The sequence below is a fragment of the Rhipicephalus microplus genome, chromosome 1 (assembly GCF_043290135.1).
Source record: "Rhipicephalus microplus isolate Deutch F79 chromosome 1, USDA_Rmic, whole genome shotgun sequence".
Taxonomy (NCBI): Eukaryota; Metazoa; Arthropoda; class Arachnida; order Ixodida; family Ixodidae; genus Rhipicephalus; species Rhipicephalus microplus.
Window position 1 is genome coordinate 79,553,026 of NC_134700.1, and position 14,740 is coordinate 79,567,765.

The 14,740-nt window shown below is 44.0% G+C and overlaps 1 protein-coding gene across 3 annotated transcripts; it reads left to right on the top strand.

The window, feature by feature from the left end:
- The first annotated feature begins 2,780 nt into the window (after positions 1–2,780).
- On the top strand, positions 2,781–14,471 carry LOC142780811 (uncharacterized). Of its 3 annotated transcripts, XM_075882177.1 has the most exons (5): positions 3,113–3,143; positions 8,105–8,167; positions 10,316–10,404; positions 13,565–13,724; positions 13,822–14,471. In XM_075882177.1, exons 2-5 carry the CDS (start codon positions 8,164–8,166, stop codon positions 14,082–14,084), a joined length of 516 nt encoding a protein of 171 aa, XP_075738292.1. In that variant the 5' UTR covers positions 3,113–3,143; positions 8,105–8,163; the 3' UTR covers positions 14,085–14,471. The 3 variants fall into 3 exon arrangements, with proteins under 3 accessions (XP_075738298.1, XP_075738292.1, XP_075738287.1); XM_075882183.1 differs by lacking the exon at positions 13,565–13,724 and having other exon boundaries at positions 2,781–3,143; XM_075882172.1 differs by lacking the exons at positions 3,113–3,143; positions 8,105–8,167; positions 10,316–10,404 and having other exon boundaries at positions 12,435–13,724; positions 13,822–14,104.
- Positions 14,472–14,740: the final 269 nt, after the last annotated feature.

A 14,740-nucleotide genomic window follows, 5' to 3' on the forward strand; every position in this document is an offset into this window, starting at 1 on the left:
AAGGGTTTAATTTTCAATCGTGCCTTGACTTTAGCCACCAATCAGATAACCTCCTTCTAGTTAAGTCTACCCGCTTAAAGTCTATTTTGCCCTCCCTGTCCCTAAACACCAGTGCTTTGAAAAACTCTGCGCCATCATCTTGAACTATAAGGTGAAGCCCTTTACAGAGCATTGTCAAGTGTTCGGCAGTTTTTTCTTTCTCTTCGCACGCACTGCATATTGTGTCTACCTCTTCATATTTGGCCCGATATGTCTTGGTTCGCAATACTCCCGTCCTGGCCTCAAACAGTAGAGAACTACCCTGAGTATTATCATAGATTCTTTCTTTGGCAATTTCCCGCTTAAAAGTTCGATAGATCTCTAGTGCGGACTTCTTAATCATGCCAATTCTCCACATGTCAGTCTCCGTTTCCTGCAGTTGCTTTTTAACCGATAATTCTTTCTGGTTTGGCCACCTGCTGTTTTCTAAGTATTTACCAGTCAATTTCCTGGTTCGCTTCCTCCATTTTGTATTGACATTCTTCATGTACAAGTAGCTGAAAACCTTCATAGCCCAACGCTCCTCCCCCATTTCTCTCAATCGCTTCTCAAATTTTATCTTGCTGCTAGCTTCCCTGCCATCAAATGATGTCCATCCCATATCACCTTGTACTCCCTGGTTTGGTGTATTCCCGTGAGCTCCTAAAGCAAGCCTACATATTTCACGTTGCCTAATTTCTAATCTTGCTTGAACTCCTGACCTCATGCACAAGACCGCGTTGCCGAACGTCAGCCCAGGAACCATGACCCCTTTCCATATTCCTCTCACAACATTATACCTATTGTAATTCCACAGTGCCCTATTTTTCATCACTGCTGCATTCCTGTTATCTTAAGTCGTCACGCATATTTCGTGTTCCCTCAGGTACTCGGTCCCATTGCTTATCCATACGCCCAGTTATTTGTATTTATCTGTTATCTTTAGCGTGACTTTCTGTATTCTAAGCTCACTACCTTTGTTATCATTAAAAATCATGGCTACTGATTTTTCCTAACTGAATCTAAAATCTAACCGTTCTCCCTCATTAACGCAGATGTCCATCAACCTCTGCAAATCTTCCTTGTTGTCGGCCATTAGCACTATATCATCTGCGTAGATTAATGCTGGTAGTGCCTGATCAATGAGTTTTCCTTGTTTGACTAAAGAGAGGTTGAAGCCAAGTCCCCTTGCCTCTAATTTGGCCTCTAATCCTTGTAGGTACATCATGAATAAGAAGGGTGACAGTGGGCACGCCTGCCTAAGTCCACGTTTCACCACTGTGGGCTTGGATATCTGTTTTTCCCACTTTTTAACTACCTTGTTAGTTTTATAGATTTCCTTTAAACGATTAGTGACTCCATCTTTTACACCCAGTGTGTCTAGTATTCCCCACAAGTCCTCTTGAACCACGCTATTGTACGCTCCCTTGAATTTCTGCAGGCCGGTAGGAAGCTTCACAGCGCAGCGCCTGATCTTGTGAAACGGCGCAGCCATGCAGGCGGGGCATTTAGTTCCCTCCCTATTTTTTGTATACTACTGTCCTTGTGTACATCGTAGAACACATAACAGTAATGATAGCAAACAGATCATTGATTCGGGTAGGCTTGGTGTTTTTATTTAAAATGGAACAACGAGGAAGCTGCTGAAGCTCGTGCCTGTATACAGCTGCTTTATATGGAGATGAAACTTTAACGAAAAAAAAAATGTAATAATAAACAGTAGGCTCATAACAAACAACATTTCTCTGAGGGTGCATGGAATATATGTCCCATGCAAGGCTATGCATTGCAGTCCTTACTGCATTAATTATGTACACGTACTGCAGGGCATGCAAGTGTATGCAGACACACGCTGACGAAATGACATTTTTTGCTACATACAAACGTGCACCGCACCAAATAAGACGCACGTGTTTGTATAGTCAGGGAACACTCGTGAATATTGATGAAATCACACAGCTCGCTTACAGTATAAAACAAACACAATTGCGAACAATAAAATGCGACGCTGTTTAAAGAGGCGGACCCAGGTTACGAGGAGAATTATCAGTATGGCATACACACCACGTGTCAAGCTTTTGCAACATCTAAAGAGACTAAATATGGAAAGTTGCCTTTGTAAGTTAACATGACAGTACCAAATGGAGAAGCCACACGAGAGAACAATTCATCGTGGGCTGAAGAATGTGTTTTAAATATTATACACAGCTTTGCAAGATAATATCGACGAGTTTTACTCGTCTAGGTGTGGGAGGTGTAGGCCTGATAGAATGCGATGTTGCTTCAGAGCCTTTCTTTCGTAATATTGCAATTTTATTCAACTCTTTCAAACGCGGCACCGTAAATTTCTACTGGGTGCTCGAACGCGGCAAGCAGGTCGCGGGGCAAAATCTTTGTAACATTTTATTACCGAAACAGCGATACTAGCAATGCTTGAGCTGCACGTGCTGTTTTCTAAATTGTAACCTCCTCAATCTCATCACTGTGATCAGGAAACAGAGAGGAAAAGTACAGCAGTAGTACGTAGAGAAATATTCAATTTCAAGCCCTTTAGCAATATCATCTAAACAAATTGCCAGTTCACTGTTGAATTCTCGATGGAAACAAACAGCTGATCAGGGACGCAAGCTTGGCTTGGCACTGGCTTGGCCGTTCATACAGAGCCAAAAGCAGCTGCAGGAAACTGGATTGCGGATCGTACTGAGACAAAGTTTTTTATACATTTTTGTTTTCTTTGTTTCATTTCTCTAATTGCTCTAGTGATGGCGTGGACCGCACTTCGTGATCTCATGTACCGGCGCACTGTTTTTAAGTTTAGTATGGCGCACGATAATACATGATTGCGTGCTTTAATTTAAAAAGGTTCGCGAGTATGGCAGCAACACTGCAATGTCGGGAAGAGGCACGGGGAAGAGGATAGTAGTAGAACCAGTAGCAGCTGCATGCCCGGGTGGAGCGACTGATGCCCAGATGGAGGAATATCAACCCGATCCCTTTTGTGTTGGCCGTTCTGGCAGTTCCGCCGACTTTATAGAAAGAGACGACCCCGTCGCTTGTCCTCTTCTCTTTTCCTTCGGGCATCAGTGACAACACCGACGGATGACGTGTTCGACTTCACCGTGCACGTGAGTATAGGTTGGTTTTTCATTCGAGTGAATTCTTGTTCAGATTTGCAACTTGTCGACTTCATCCTGATCACCTGTCACCGGCAATAAGTCACATACGTGTGATATTTAGGTGAAATAAATGATAATGCACATTTTCTGCTCCATTTGCGTGACTTAGCTACACCAGGACATGAGGTAAAGCCTTTGTCGCCTAGCCACTAGCAGGCAACATCGATCACTCGCATCCTTCAGTTCACGAATCAACGCGCCTGCCTTAAAATTAGTAAGCTGCTCGCAAAAAAATCTTACCGAGGCAATTTTGTTTTCTGTGAACAATGCACCGTAGATTTGTCTTGAATAACAAAAAAAAACTTGAAAAATAAATGTCGCGACCTTTTAGAAAACGCCGTGTCTAAGAGCTAGACGCGTCATTTTGTAAAAGGCTCATTAAATTCAGTATGTTTTCGTAGTTTCTGCTTGAAATTATTATTGTCTATGAATTTCATGGCCCAATCTTTTGCTTTGGCTGAAAATCTCGGCGGCAAAAACTTTGTTCAGTGTCCCTTTAAGGGCAGGTGTAGATGCCATCATTTCAGTCGCAAATCTTTTTGCTAGTCGGTCAGCTGGTTAACAATAAGGGTACTAACTAGAGTTCCAGATTTCATCAGCAACACATCGTCATGGCTTCATCAGATGCTGCATTATATACATTCTATCCTCGTTTTTAAATAGGTGTACCGTATGGTCCACTGTTACAGGAAACAAGCGAGCTCATGGACAGTTAGCCATGTGGTGCTAACTGGCAGCGAGGCTTGTGAATGGGACGCATGCGCATAGAATCGGGATGCACCCAGTTTTGTCTGCCATTTCTCCGCCTGTACGCATGACAGCATTGGAAAGCGCATCCGTATTTTAGCTGCGCAATTTATCTAGCCCAGTGCCTCCTGCTTCAGGGATTTCCTGTGAGCACAAAAAATGCATGATTTTAATCGTTGCTGCAGTGTTTTGCAAGTTGTCACCGTAAAGCACATCATATTTTTCGCATAATGCTCGCTGCAACTAGCAAGTTTCGATGACTCAAAATGCTGTTCAGGTCTGATGTAGCAAACATTTTAAGCTCGTCCTCGTGACCATGAAATATTGGTTTATTAAATAATGGAAGGCAGAGTTGGTATCAGTTGCTTTACAGTGTGAAAATGAAAAGTGCGAAGGACCGTGCCTCGCAAGTAAGCCCCGAGAGCATGAGCAGAGAAGTAGCAGATGAGGATGCTCATGCGCTGCATTTCCAAATCTCACCAGCACTAATGCTTGACGGACTGCTGGCCACGCACTAGCGTGTTCTTTCTGAAACAGGACTTTGGCCCTGTAAGCAAGTTCTTGAAGGGCATAAGTAAAACGTAGAATGGGCCCCCTAAATGCACCCATCCTTGAACCATTGGGCTTATGAATTAGTGCCCTTTTCAAAATACAACTATTCTGAGCTATAAATTGTGACAGAACAGTGCACGAAGTTTAAAAATGGGAAAAAAGTCTTTAAATGTCCCCTTTATACATAGTGTTCTTGTGATGTCACTTCTGCCGTTGTCGCCCTCTCCCGCCATGCCCGGGTAACTCCCTGGGTACCTACGGCAGTTCACGTGCTGCAGTGCGGTTTGTTGGGGGCTCGTCATCTGTTGCTGTGAACGATGTGGAAGCATTGTGGTTTTTTGTTGTCTTACTTTAACGAGCTCATTGGATTAGGAAGGCCTCGCTCGTTCACTCGATACAAGACCAGATAATCAAGATGTGCGACACATATATTAGCCACGGCGTACACCGGCTGCCCGCCACAACCTATGAGGGCCTATTATCTTGCTTTCACTACAAATTGCCTGGCCCAAAAACAAGTGAAAGCTCAAAATCTCTCGAGCCGCAATTTTAAGAGTGGATGTGCGAAGCGCAGCTGCTCCCATCGAAAACTAGTCGTGCAGAGCTAGGCAAGTTTACAAGAGATATAATATTATGAATATATTGTCACGGCCTACGCCACCAAAGTAGCAATGCCCCCCCCCCCCCAAGTGTTTTAAACAGTGCTGATGTTGAGCTTGAGCCTCTTTGATTGCAATTTGTGGAAATAGTCGAGGAAAATAATATACAAGGCAGATAGCGACTTTGCGTGGTGTGTGCCACGGTAATGCCAGTCATCACTTTATTTTTCGCGTATGCTTTAACACACTTTTCACTTTGTATTTTGCATTTGTTGTACGCTAATGTACAGTGAAGTCACTGAACATGATAGAGACCGTGTATAGAATTAATTGACTAATTAAAAAATTTCTGACGCCCAACTTGAACCGATCGGCTATACTTCAAAGTGAAGTAATATTGTTTCCCATTCTTTATAGTTTGTTTCAATGCAATACCAAATCTCCGCGATCGCCATCACGATTTTAAACGCCTTCCTCGCCATCATGATTTTAACTGCGGACAAGTTTGTATGTATAGTATCTTGGTTAACTATATCTGTTTGCAGGTAAATACTTGGCTATGGCACTTACCCGTAATGAAGTTGCACCTGAAGATGCAAATATTGCAAAGTTTCTTCAAGTAGCTTTTGTTAATCTGCACCAGCCAAATACGCTGGTTCTTTTAGGAAAATCGGAATGTGCGTTCTCAATTTCAGGTTATAACTTTCAGCGAAGAAACACCCTAAGCTCTGCTCCCTCTGCGTGGACTACTAAATCAACTTGCCTCACTAGCAGCTCATAATTTCTCAAACTTGCATCGTGAGGCAAAACTAAACGGGTGTAAGCACGAGGAGACAACATGGCAGTTGTAGGCGATAGATTCGGTTGGTGCCCGGGCATGTTGGTGGCGCATTTCACAAGTGACGAAAAGGCGCTGCGAGATGCACGTGCACACTTTGTATAGTTGCTGTATTGGACAGCAAACTTTTTTTCTTATCTGAGCAGTTTTACCAAAGGAAGCTTCATCATATGGCGTGATAAATGAAGCGAATCCACAGGTTGAACCACATCATAGCCTCGCTGTGCTTTTGTACTTTTTTTAGCTCGCAAAATTTATTTGTACATATAAGTGACAACTTGCCAGTAATAAGGCAGCACTCGTTTCTTTACCATATGATCATCTCCGGTGTGCTGCTGCCTCAATATTTCAAATTCTAAGCATTTACACCATTGTATGCTAACTTTTCCTTCAAAGTGAGACAAGCCACATGCGTATCGTAGATCAAGAAGCATGCCAGTTTCACGTACTTGCAAGGTAAACATCAGAAATGCACAGTTGATCAAAAATACTAGTTTAATGGTGCATCTACATAGCAGAGCACCTGTGGCACCTCGGGAACAAGATAATGCCACATATGTTACAAGAGATAATTAAAAAAGACAGGGGACGTTCCGTGAACAAATAGAAACAAAAATAAAATGGCACGTGGCAGCGAGCGAAGGCGACAAGGGGGGGGGGGGAGCCCGTGGGACTTCAGCGGATGAACGTAAGGTGTGTGTTTAATATGTGGAAGAAAAAAAAATTCAAAATTTTGGCGACTGAAATGAGGGTGACTTAGTGAGTGCGCTCATGACGAGAGTAAACACGGTTATTTTTTTTTCAAATCTCTATTGAAAGCCACAAAAAATCTGTATGTGGTGCAGCCTAACAGAAGGTCCGTGAAGGCAAATTATGAATTCGTCGTTGTTCAAAGGCCTATTTTTTTTTTTCATGCGCACCATCCCCGCCGCGGTGGTCTAGTGGCTAAGGTACTCGGCTGCTGACCCGCAGGGCGCAGGTTCGAATCCCGGCTGCGGCGGCTGCATTTCCGATGGAGGCGGGAATGTTGTAGGCCCGTGTGCTCAGATTTAGGTGCACGTTAAAGAACCCCAGGTGGTCTAAATTTCCGGAGCCCTCCACTACGGCGTCTATCATAATCATATAGTGGTTTTGGGACGTTAAACCCCACATATCAATCAATCAATCATGCGCACCATAAATAGTGCTCAAAATTTAATTGCATATGTTGTTTTCATCCTCGCTGTATTCCGTGCTGTTTATGATGTAAAAAAAAAAGTAGCACGCTGAAGTGGTGCTGCTTTTGGTCAACAGTTGAACATGGCGGGGTGCATGAATGCGGAATACTGCCGCTTGCACTCAAATCACTCTTGTGGTCACCTCCCACTGTTTGCAACATGTGTTGTGTATACACAGCTGCATATTTCCTAGCTAGAAAAATTTGATTTTAGGTGTTTCACGCCATTTTCCATGTAACTATTCCACAATTGCACACGCTGATCAGCAGGCTTTCAATTGCGCTGAAGGACACAGGTGCCATAAAATTCATAGTCGATTCTTTCGAGAAACCATATGTAATGGCTGAAGCTTCATGTGTACATACACACACACATACCATATTGTTTTTTGTACTTTATGAAAGCTGCGAAGGTCTCATGTGCCTCCAAGCGTAACCTGTCTTATTTATTCTCCATCACCGCAAAAGTTTTGTGAGTTTCAAATAAAATTACTTTGCGCATGGCCACTATTGGGTAATTTTTTTGTGTAGGTGTTATTTGAGCAGCCTCCAGTGTTTACTTTATAAGCCTGTATGTATATGTTGCATTATAAGGATGCAGAATGTGTGTAGCTGTGCAATATAGATGAAGTGTAAAAATTAAGTGTGTCTATTGTAGTGTTCTTGCAACCAATCTTACCCCCGTATTCTAGAACGTCCCTCCACTCAATGCTTCACCTTCACTTGAGATGGCTGATGGGAGCGCCGTCTCTAAGCAGAGAAAATTGCTGCATGTCAGCAATAATCTGCTGTGATTCTCGAGTAGCGCAGCGTCGCTTTCAAACGAGCAGCGGCACAGTGCTCAACTCTGTCAAGTGAAGGGTGAAAGTCGAGTCGGGGAGCGTTTATGAATATGGGGGTTAGTTTTGTTGTCTTGTTAACCTGCCATTAACACTGGATTGATGCTACTTTGCTCTAGCTGTACAGTGCTCTCCAAGGCTCAAGGAGGCACCGCACGGGGAAGGCTCGGAGCAAACCATGCGTGAGTTTCCTTTCATTGTTACACTATGCACGTATTAAGTGATAGACTTTAATGTATGCTATTTGTATTGTGCAAGTTTTTGGGGACATACAACTTCCAACACTTATATGTTCTGACGAAAATCACGCAAGAATGAGAGAAGCTTGTGCAAAAATTATGCAAGAGTGTAAGAAGCTTTTGCAGAAGTCTGTGAAATGAAGTTTTGGAATTTTGTGGCAATGTGTCATTGTACAGTGGTCAACAGTCTTGCTCAGCATGCTTGACTGCAGGGCTCCCGGCTGCACAGGCGCATCTACGGAGTGCCTGATGCATGATGGGCCAAATGTCAGCCTGCACACTGGTGCCTCTTATCCCCGTTTGTCTGTTACATCAGTGTCTCTTGTAAAGGGGATCAACTGTGCTACCTTTTTTTTTTCGAATGTAATGAGTTCTTTTTTCAGATTATTGTTGTTTTAAGGTAGAGCCTCACATTTCTATCAAATACTGAAGATTCTATTTTTCCTTCTAGATGCTATGAAGTCACTCCTTGTGTTACAATAGAGTGAACACTGTTATGAGAAAAGCTACTTTATGGAGTTAACTCACTCCATATTGACTTAACACACAGAATTGGTGAAAACTACACTCCATTCCAGCTGCATTAGGAATAATATTCATTTGCATACTTCTGTTTCTTTTGTTTGTTTGTTGGCTGGAGGTTTGGAGTATAGGGTGGCCAGAGGGCACTGTGTAGTCTTTCTTCATCTTCCCAATTTTGTGAACATCAATTGATAGCCGTATGGGAAGCAGCCAGCATGCTGAAACAGCGGTGCAAGCATGCAAGATGTTCACCATTGCATGCAGTCAGTTGCTGTGACCAACCTACTGCGTACAATTAACTGCGAGTGGTGAACTAACGTTGCACTATGTGTGCCTCCTGGAAAGCTGCAATGGTAAAGTGCCACAATCGTATAGTAACATGGATAACATCGCAATTGGTTTGTTGAATAATTTTGCAACAGAATCAATGGAGTTTTGGATAAATTTGTGTATCTGCCTGGTTCATCAAAGCTACAGAGTCAAATGCGGTATATACTCGCGTATTATGTGTACTTTTTTTGTCAATCCGGTCATGTGCGAAGCTAGTAGGAATCGCTGGCCTAAAAGCTCAACTGGGAATATATGTTGCAGGCGCTGTCACAGCTGTCTCAAAGCGGATTGTCATTTGTTTGCTAAGCCTGTTCAAATGCCCCCATTTTCTTGAAGTTCTTCCGAACGTGCTCACAAAAACCAGTTCCCACGACAGGGTTATACCAGAGAACATAAGTACTCTCCAATAATTGTCGGGAACCCAACGTAAAGTAAGATGCAGACAAGGAAGCGCGATGCCAACACAGTGCTGTGTGTCGCCCTTCATGTGTGTGTGTGTCCATTCCTTGTCCCAGTCTTCTATTGCGTTGTGTTCCCTCCGATATCTAACCAACACACCCAAGCTTCTATGCTAAGTCTTATTCAACGCACTCTTCTGCTGGCTCCCATACTGAATATTGCATGTCGAAGAACTCCACGCTGATGTGCTTAGCGGTAGCACGGTTTCAGTTTTCTTCGATAAGCTTTATAACAGCAATCTGCCTCATATATAATTATTGTAGCCTATCACAAGGAACGGTGAAAACGCAATGGCCAGATGGCGAAATCGAAAAAAAAAATGAGTGCGAAAACCTGCCTCATCTAGTTGATGTGACAGGTCCTTGCACGCGTTCAACATCTGTGCTGTGTCCCGGGAATACATTCTTGCCGTGGAAGAGGTGGGAAGATAGGAGGCAAACCTTTAGGCATTTCGGACTACACATAAACAGGTTTCAGTTTTCAAGTTCGATATTCTAGGGAAAGCATAAAAGTTCATGGAAGAAGCGACCTTGCACTCAGTCCATTTTGTGTAAGACTGCACTCGCCTGCTCGACAAGAAGTGTGCCTGACCAAAGCATCATGAAGTCAAATGTGTCTGTGTGTGTGCTGGCAAGGTGGCTCGGGCTGGTTGGGGAGGGCAAAGTATGCGAGCAAAAAGTTTCTTGTAGTAAAGCAGGCTGGCTAATTATACTGGTGAGCAAATTATGTGAGGATGCAAATTGTGCGAGTAAATATGGTATGTACTCTTGTATGTTTGAGCTCTATTGCTACGGATCCTGCGGATCCAACTTGGCATCCGGCAGCAACAAAGAGAGGTTCTGCAGGAGGTGCGACAGCTGAAGCACAAGGTACGGCTCTTGTCCGTGCCTCAGCACGCCCAGCCAGCACAGCGCCCCTCTGACCTTCCCCGGCTTCCTGCTGGTACAATTGGAGAAGTGGAGGCAGCAGAGGCAGCTGTGCAGAGTAAAGCTGTGGCTGCGGCTTTGGTGTATATTTCTTGATTTTTAATATGCCTATGTAACATGCAGAAATTTAGTACTGCTTTAAGATACTGTGTTTCGGGAAACAAACTAGTCAGGTTATCTCATGAGCCACTGTACTACAGTCGAATATGAATAATTCGTACTCAAAGAGGCCAGAAAATTTGTTCAAATTAAAAGAAGTTCAAAATAATGAAAGTTACCGTAATTACTTGAATCTAACACGCACCTTTTTTCCGGTTAAGAGAGTTCATAAATCGCATGTGCGTTAGAATCGAGTACGAAAAAAAAATGAATATGGTCATTCTATTGCCATCGCCACTTTCAAAATGGCCGCCCCCTACGTGCGTCGGCATGGCGCGTCGGTCATTTCGGCCTATGTGTTTCCCATGCGCGGCACTTCATACGTGTGCTGAGGAGTTCGTCATCTTGTAGTACATTAGCATCGACGGCATGGTAGGGCCGACTCCAAAAACTCGACGAGTGCACCACAATGCTGCTTGTAAAAGAAAAGTCGTCGCGTGTGCCGGAACGGACAGAAATCGGGCCGCATCGCGGTCATTCGGAGTTCCCGAAACGTGCGTGCGGGACTGGCGGAAACAAAAGCAGAATATTGTCGACAGCAAAGATTCACGCAAAGGCTTCAGTGGACCACAGCAGGGTCGGTTTCCACAAATTGAAGAGCTGCTCGGCGAGTATGTGATTAAGCAGTGAGCGGCACAGGTGCCCGTGACGACAGAACTGCTCCAAGTGCAGGCTATGCAGTTAGCCTTAGAAAAAGGGCTAATGCAGAGCCATTTTAAAGCGACCAGGTGCTGGCTAACGAACTTTATGAAGAGAAAAGGCTTTTCCCTCCGAAGGCGAACGGGCATATGCCGGAAGTTGCCGGAGGAGTACGAAGAAAAGCTTCAGAGTCTTCAGAGGTTCCTCCTAAACTTGCGGCACAACAACGGCTACCTGCTTGGGCAAATCGGGAATGCCGATCACACGCCTCTTTACTTCGACATGCCTGGCACCACAACCGTCTAGAAGAAGGGTGCAAAGCAAGTTTGTGTACTGACATCGGGCCACGGTAAAACTAGAGTGACAGCAATGCTCTGTTGCACGTCAGATAGGCATAAGCTTCCCCCGTACTTCATATTTAAACGGAAGACGCTCTCAAAAAGAGTCGTTTTCGCGAGGGGTGTGATCAAGCGGGCCAACGAGAAAAAAGGGTGCGCGTTGCAACCGATGTCTTAGTTTTTTTTTTTTTTGTGGAAACCGGGCGCGCGTTACAATCGAGGGCGCGGTAGAATAGAGTAAATACGGTAAACGAGCGGAGGGCTCACCATGCAGTGATGCATGTGCATGGAGAAGTTTTATTCACAAATTACAGGACATCCGTCATTAATTAAAGTAGTCAATACATGTCTGTACACGTTGGCCTTGCAACGAGTCAACAAGTTTTGCGTGCAGTTTGCAAAGCATTTGTACTTCGGCTTCAGTATTCTCCTGGCAAAAGAAGTTGCGCGCGGCAATGTCCAGTGCTGACACTCTTCGAAGACAACTGTGTTTCCACTGTTACCATCTGTGCTGCAGCCGGAGCGTGGCCAGCACATGATGAGAATAGAGGAGCGTCTCCACCTGGAGAAAAGCAGATCGGCATTCGAGAGAGAAACACTCCGCGGCAGCTTTTTTTTTTCTCTCTCTTCATGCGCGGTGTTGAAAGGAGAAGAGTCTCTACATAGCAGGAACGAAAAACAGGGAAGCGTGACACCGGCGCGTTGCAGATCGGCATGAGAAAGCCAAGTCTCTGCGACAGCTTTTTTTCGCCTCTTTCTCTTCATGCGCAGTGTTAAGGGGAGAAGGGTCTCTACGTGACAAGGACGGAAAAAGCCGAAGCGGGGCACAGGAATCTCGCAGATTGGCATTTGGCAAACATTCCACCGCAGTCTTTTCTTTCCTTTTCTTCATTTTCTTCTTCAAGCACAGCGATGAGGTGTCTGAAGTGCCACCGCAGGATTGGGCAGGGTGCTGAGAGCATTTTCGGAGCGCGGTATAGCTTTGATAGGACCACAGCGTCAGTTCGAATTAAGTGTGTTGGAATTAATGAGATTCGACTGTATTTACTATAGTCCGTGAAGTCCGAGTGAACTGTCCTAAGCTAGCAGACGATGTAGGCGGCATCGTGTGTTTGATGGGCAGTGACTAGCAATAGCCTGCTTAAAACAGACATTCAGTAATTTTGTTCATTTATCACCCTATTTCGTGTCCGCTGCGGCTCTCTCTACTTTGAGCTACAGTTCACCCTGCCTTGTGTTAGCCGATTTCTTACTTTTTTAAAAATCTAACATGCACCCAATTTCGCAGTGTGAAGAAAAATGCACCTTTGTTTATTGTGATGAGATTTCTATAGCGACATGCCTCTTTGTTGGCTATCACAGAAAAATATAAACAGCGAATGGTGCGACCATCTAGTGCGACCTTTATTTTTCTATCAGTTTCATCTATGACCAAGATTTGGTCGCTCTAAGGTTGCCTCTTAGTACGCCTTGATCATGTTCATTTATTTTGTTGTGCTCTGCTTACAATGCATTGAATAAAAACATGTCCAAGCTTCTTTTTGAATTCCACATATTTTATCGTTTTTCACCTGTAGAAGCTACTCCTGGTCAACATTCAGGCAAAGACATTGTAACCTCGAAGAAACGTGTACTGGAATTTGAGCACTGTACAAAGTAATTATACTATTTCATAGCTAGAATCAATATTTATTAAGGGTTATAACAGTGTTGTATTTGATTTCATAACAGCGAAACTGCATTCAGAGAAGGACTCTGAAAGGTTCTCACAATGAGTGTGAGAGGGCTGATGTGGAAACCATTTTAGGTCAAGTGAGTTGAAGTTAGCGTAAAAACAATGAAATGTTGTGATGCCCAAAAATTCAAGTTGTTGTTTTCAGTGTCCTCTTCTTGCAGATTTTTATCATGAAAACATTTCGATGTGCTGTTGCGTTTACCCCATCTATGCTTCTTGCATTTTTTTACAGCGCAAGCACCTCCTGCAGATTGGGGGACGTGGCCTCCGAGAAATTGGTGTGAATGCCATGAAGGCTGTATTGGCACATGACGTGCAAGTGCTGTACAGCCTTCATGGCAGAAAAGGGAAAAGGGCCTTTGTGAACCTGAGGCTCTGTAGATTAGTGACAGGTTAGACTTGTTCATTGTTTTATGTGTGTGTACCCTTGTGTATTCTCTGTACTGCAGTGCTTCATGTGTACTATGGTATTTCTGTTCTTGTATGCAGATGTCATCTGCCAAAAAGCTGGGTGCGACCAGGCGGAGGCCCTCAACTTTATTAAGAGGTGGCTGCCAGGGTCTGGTGATCGCTGTGGGGGCAGGAAGCGGCGCTTCAGAGAAGCATTTGTTGTGGAGCAGCCCGATTATACCCACTCTCAGAGTGCAGATTATCGGCTGCTCGCGGCAGCTGGCTTCCTGCCAAGCCACAGCAGCCAGGGCCTTGACAGCACCACTGTCACTGTGCCCCCAACGCAACCTGACCTGCAGTAGAGCGGGCCTTTTTTTAGTTGTGTATATATATTTTTCAATGTATACGTTTTTTGTTGTACCAAATAAATAAAAAAAACAAAGAATAAATAGTCTGCAGACTGTCGGTGGTGCACTGTTCGGCTAGCTTATGCTGATTCGGAAGCACCATCACCATGTTTTAGTTACAAAAAAATGCTCTAAACTATGAATATTCTCGATTACCATGTGGGGGACATATGTGGGGATTGCAAGTGGGGGATATACGCTTTCAACATTTACTTCCTAACGACTTTTTTCGATCTGCTGTACCAAATACCAGTACCAAATAAAGCACTCGCTATTGCAAAAGATAAATTGGTAAAAAAATAAACTACACTTCTAGTGTTAGCAAAGGGAATGAGGTATAAAAGATGAAATAGATCGAGTAACTAACTGCTTTCCGTTCTCAGCATTCAATTTTCTGTTGCCCCAAGTATACAGGGTTGCAAAGCTACAAGAGCGGGTCATCGAGGCATATTGTTTAAATCTTCCGGTAAGAAAAATTCCCTACTAATAAAGGTTACATAATGGCAAGCCAATCAGTAGCCAATATTCGTCGTGCAGGAAACATCGGTGTAATAACGGCATTTGATTGGCTGCAATGTGGCCCTGGATTGGTCCAATGTCGGTCGTACATC